General features: G+C 48.2%; 1 protein-coding gene across 1 annotated transcript; it reads right to left on the reverse strand.

Moving 5' to 3' along the window:
- Positions 1-6: 6 nt before the first annotated feature.
- zbtb1 (zinc finger and BTB domain containing 1) lies at positions 7-5254 on the reverse strand. The gene is made up of 2 exons (XM_031840169.1): positions 5101-5254; positions 7-3807 (listed from the first exon to the last, which is right to left on the reverse strand). Exon 2 carries the CDS (start codon positions 3800-3802, stop codon positions 1745-1747), a length of 2058 nt encoding a protein of 685 aa, XP_031696029.1. The 5' UTR covers positions 3803-3807; positions 5101-5254; the 3' UTR covers positions 7-1744.
- Between the last annotated feature and the right edge of the window lie 284 nt (positions 5255-5538).

The following is a 5538-nucleotide window of genomic DNA, read 5'->3' on the forward strand; positions in this document are numbered from 1 at the left end:
AGACAGGTGGGCACCAGGTGGACCGTCATTGGTCAGTTTGTTACAGGGCGTGAGCTGATTGGTAGAACAAACATCCATTAGTCTGTTTGAGAACCTTAAAGTAACAACTCTGACCTGGTGATGTCATCGTGCTGAAGGTGAGCAGAACTAGAGTCTCTGTAAACAAAATCAAAGCACAAATAACAACAACAACAATAATGATAATATTTATATCAACACTAATTATAATGATACAGATATAAATAATAATAATAAGAGGAGAAAACCGGATTGTTGTCAAACAGAACTTGGTTTATGAGGAGCGAAAATCTTCAGAACTTCAGAACCTGGAGAACCCATGAAGACCTTTAACAGGAACCATTAAGAGGTTTTAGAAGGGTCCATACTGGTTCTGGACTAACTGTCTGTGTGCAGGTCAGGTCTGAACTGGTTTCAGCTGGTTCAGTACTGGTTTAAGTCTCGTTCAGGTTTGTGAACTTTGTGTTTTTTTTGTGAAGCAGAAACAAAAAACAGTGAAAAACTTTACATGAATCATAAGGCAACAGATCCATCACAGTGTGATCCTCCAGGAGACCCAGGACCAGGACCGGGTTCTGGTCTCAGTCAATGAAGACCTGTTAAACCTGCTGGGTTTTCCTCTTCGGTTCAGTTTCACAAAAGGTTGTCACGAATATTTCCTGGTTTAACTGAGACCCCTTCCTGTAACGGGTCTGTGTGGTGGTTTTGATCCACCAGAACCCATCGAACCGAGGAGGAAAATCCACCAGGTTTAAAAGAAGACCGCTTAAAGTCCAAGTGGTCCAGCTCTCGGTGGTTCCTATGGACTTGACCACCTCTAGTGTTCTCACTGTCCATCCCCCTGAATGCATCACTGTGAAGAAGACACTAGTGTTGTCACAGCAAAGGCACCAATCACAGAGCACGTACGGCCGATCAATGGTCACAAAGCTAAGAACCAAAGAGGACCGTGTTCACCAACTAGAACATGAAGAACTCATCGGGTTCCTCTTCAGAGAATTTCGACTCCAAACAGGAAGAGAACCTCCAAACAGTAAGTGAACTCTCCTCAGGTCTGTATCTGGACTCTAAAAGGCTCCATGTGGACTCTGAGAGTCCATGTGGACTCTGAGGCTCCATGTGGACTCCACGTGGTCCTAAACAAAGTCTTCGTTAACACTGCGAGCAACACGATCCTGAACCCAACAAGTCCAAACACAAAGGTCCATCTGAAAGCTCCCCTTTGGCGCCCCCTAGTGCTAAAACAAAGGTGTTGAGATCAGTTACAGAACATCACTCGTTAACTATTTGGTGACTTGTTTCTGACTCGTCCAATGAGAACGTCTCTAGATTTACTTCTTTGAACCATGAAAACAAGAACCATGAAAACAAGCATCATGTAAAGATATCCTGTGTACAAAACCCCAGCTTCTTCATAAATATTAAAACTAATATACATCTGGTTAGCTGGTTAACTGTGGATGGTGATCGTTTAACAGAAGTAGATTCAGACTTTTGAAAGAAACCTCATGACGTCCTGATTGTCTTTTTTTTGTTTAATCAAAGCTAACGAAGCAACCAATCAGCTCGCAGTGTGAATGCCCGCTGAGGTTATTATGCATATACTTTAAAAAGTGCAGATTTGTCTTTTTTGGTGCTCAAGTGCATTCATTTGTTCTCACATTTATGGCTTTTTCTCTTTGTACCAAAACTGGTAGAAATGTGGCGGACGGGTCCGGATTGGTTCCTATAGTCTCTTGGTGTGCTTGGAGTTGTAGTGGCTTCTCATGTCTTTACGGAGGCGGAACTTCTCTCCGCAGACGCCGCAGATGTACAGGTGGACATCCATGTGTTTCTCCAGCTGCTCTCCGCCGGGGAAGATCTGGAAACACACCTGGCAGATGGTCTCCCCGGCCGACAGGTGTGAGATCATGTGGCGGACGTGGTCGTGTTTGAGGAAGGTTCCCTGGTCGCAGACCGGACAGACGTAGCGCGCCATTCCTTTGTGCATGTCGGTGTGCAGGCGGAGCTGCCGCTCCCGCAGGAATTGCTTCCCGCAGGTCTGACAGGTGAACTGCTTCTCCTTGGTGTGGACGGTGTAGTGCTCCCGCAGGTGGCAGCGCTGGTAGAAACCTTTGCCGCAGATGCCGCAGAAGTGCTTGCGTCGGTGGTCCAGTTCACCGCCGCCCTCCTCCAGCAGCGCCGGGCGGAACAGCTCCTGGTCGTGGCAGGACAAGGCGTGCTCCAGCGCCGAGCTCTCGTTCTGGAACAGCGTGCCGCAGTGAGGGCAGGCCAGGTCGGAGGCCTCCATCAGACCCTCCTCCTCCATCATCCCCTGAGGCTCCTCCAGCAGGGACGCCTCGTCCTCCCCGTGGGAGTCCGAGTCGCCGCCTTGGGATTCGCCGCAGCGCTCCGCATGCTCCTGGAGCTGGCGGCCTTTGATCAGCACCTGACCGCACCTCCCGCAGGCACAGATGTGGCCCATGTGGTTGGACAGGTAGTGGGCCGACTTGTCCTCCTCCGTCAGCAGAGCGCCACACAGTTCACAGGGTGCGCAGTCGGCGTCCTGCTTCTCGTCTTTGACCTTACGGAGCTTCGCAGGGATCCCTGAATCTTCACTGCTGGACATGTGGCCTTCGAACGGCTCGCTGCTGTGATCCAGACCCGAGATGCCGGGCTCTGGGTCGCGGTCTGATCCGGTTTTCTCCTTCTGCAGGTCTTTACGCGTGGCGTCGCCGAAACGCGCCCTACAGTCTCTGTTGCCGTGGTCGCCGACCCGGACCACCTCTATCTCAGGGAATATGCCTTCTTCTGGTTCCGTCTTGATGGAGATACTCCGGGTCAATCCGGGCTCGCCAGCTGTCCCGAGGTCGGAGTCAGACTTGGCTTCGGGCCAGTCGTCCTCACCTTTACAGATGACCCTATGCTCCTCTATGCTCTCGGAAGCGGAGCTCTCGGCTTTACTGGAGTCGTTGTCACCTTCGGCGTTGCCTCTTGGCTGATGAAAGGCCTTCCGGTTGGTGCAGGTCAGGATGTGTTCGATCAGGAGTTTCTCGCAGCTAAAGACGAAGCCGCAGTCGTCGCAGGTGTAGGTGCGGCCAAATCGAGGACGGTCTTTGAGGGCCGAACTCCTGCCGCCGGGCCTCTTCCTCAAGTCACACGGCTGATCGACAAGTCCGTCCACCAACGGTGGCGCCGCTATCAGAGGAGCCACCACCACCTCCTCCGCCGCCACCACCACCGGTCTGCTGATGGTCGCCGGAACCACCGGGCGCCCGGCGGTGCTGCTGCTGCTGGCAGCTTTTGGTAGATGCTCCACCTCCGGTGCGGCAGGCCTCTGCTGCTCGTACATCCGGACTCCGAACATCATCTTCCCGCCGGCGGGGCAGGTGGAGGAGCTGGACGCAGAGGAGGCCGAGGAGGACGGGGTGAAGTTGGAGGTCCTAATGTCCCTGAGATCCTCCAACGAGTCTGGGATGTAGTACATCTGCAGGTACGCCATGGAGGCCTTGAGCTCCTCGAACTCGTAGCTGCCCACCGCGATGCGACCCAGGTACATGAGCTGCAGGATGAGGTCGAAGCACTCGGCGCTGATCTGCATGTTGCTGAGGTCCAGACGCCCGGCGCCCTGCTGCTGGTCCCGGATGAACATCATCCTGAAGTAGGAGCTGCAGGCCGCCAGCACGGCCTTGTGCGCCCGGAAGTAGATGTCACCGATGGCGATGAGGCAGTCGCACAGGAAGCCCCACTCACGCTGGTTATTGAGCTGCTGGAGGACGTGATCGCTGTGGCTCGGCCTCGCCATCGAACCTTTGGACAACAAGGAGGTAAGTAGAGTACTTTATACTGTACTACAGAGGTACATATCATACTTTACTACAGAGGTAAATACAGTAGTTTATACTGTACTACAGAGGTATATATATATATATATATATATATATATATATATATATATATATATAGTAATTTATATTGTAGTACAAACCTAAGTATAGTACTTTATACTGTACGACAGAGGTAAATACAGTAGTTTATTCTGTACTACATAGGTAAGTATAGTACCTTATACTGTACTACAGAGGTATATATATCGTACTTTATACTGTACTACAGAGGTATATATATAGTACTTTATACTGTAGTACAGAGGTAAATATAGTACTTTATACTGTACTACAACTCAGAGGTACATATAGTACTTTATATTGTAGTACAGAGGTAAGTATAGTACTTTATACTGTAATAAAACTCAGAGGTACATATAGTACTTTATACTGTACTACATCTCAGAGTTACATCTAGTACTTTATACTGTACTACATCAGGACCAGGGGTACCAGGTTCTCTGGTTAGAGTTCTAGGTCTAGGTGTAGACCTGTTCTAGCTGTAGAACCCTGGTGCTATGGTTCTAGCTGTAGACCAGGGTTCTAGCTGTAGAACCAGACTCTATAATAACAGACAGAAGGGAGAGGCTGGCCTCACGAGCTAAAATGGAGATTACAGCGGTTAGCCAAGTCAAGCTAACAGCGGCTAGCATCCACCACACCGGAAGTTACTGCGAGTTAAGCTACAAAATAAAAGAGAATCCAGCTCGACGAGTAATAAAACAGACAAAAGTGATTAACGGACTGCGTACTAGGGTACGCGCTAATTTACATCAACATGTGTTCAAATGAGTGAATAAACACGGTATGAACGGTCATTTTAATCTTTTCCACACGGATTAAACTGTTAACACATTAGTAAACAGTTAAACTGTTTGGTTAAATCTTTGCGCTATTGTTTAACTTAACATTATTATATTTCATTGTTTAGATTGTGCATTTGTATACTCAATATTTATTTTTTTTTACTCTGTTACTTTGATTGCTTACTCGTGTCATAATGCTGCTGTAATAAGGTATCTATCTAATAGCTTTACTACGCCCTTTATTTTGAAAACCGAGACCAGATGTGATAGATGTACATCCTGTTCGCGTGATGGTGCTCACTTATATCTCTTCTCCCGCAAACAGTCCCGCCGCCCCCGCACAGAGCACCGCGAGCAGCGCGAGCACCGAGAGGCTCTTCTTACTTCACCTGGGAACCCGTTAAACTCACCGTGGGTAACCCCGGAGGAGACTCGGTGTGTTCAGGCAGACAGTTGAGACGAGGGACTCGGAGGACTCTTCTGCTTCTGCTTCTTCTCCTCCTCCTTCTTCTTCTTCTTCTTCTTCTCCTCCCGCAGGATGAAAGAACTTCCGCACAGACTGTCGCTCCGTCAACCAAACGCAACAGTGAGCGCGTATAAAGAAGACAAAATAAGAGACTTCCGGTCAAAAAGAACGGACTTCAAAATAAACGTAATGAATAAAGTTATTGATCAGGTTCTAGTTATTTTAATGATAAACCAGCAGCATAGTTCCACGTGATCAGATTATATATATATATATATATATATATATATATAGTATATTTCACTGCAGACTTTCATCTGATTCACAAGCTGTGAAATATAGAAATAAGATATAATCTGTAAAATATATACATATATATATA

This window comes from Anarrhichthys ocellatus, unplaced genomic scaffold (assembly GCF_004355925.1).
Source record: "Anarrhichthys ocellatus isolate YVR2014 unplaced genomic scaffold, GSC_Weel_1.0 scaffold2398, whole genome shotgun sequence".
In the NCBI taxonomy this organism is placed as follows: Eukaryota; Metazoa; Chordata; class Actinopteri; order Perciformes; family Anarhichadidae; genus Anarrhichthys; species Anarrhichthys ocellatus.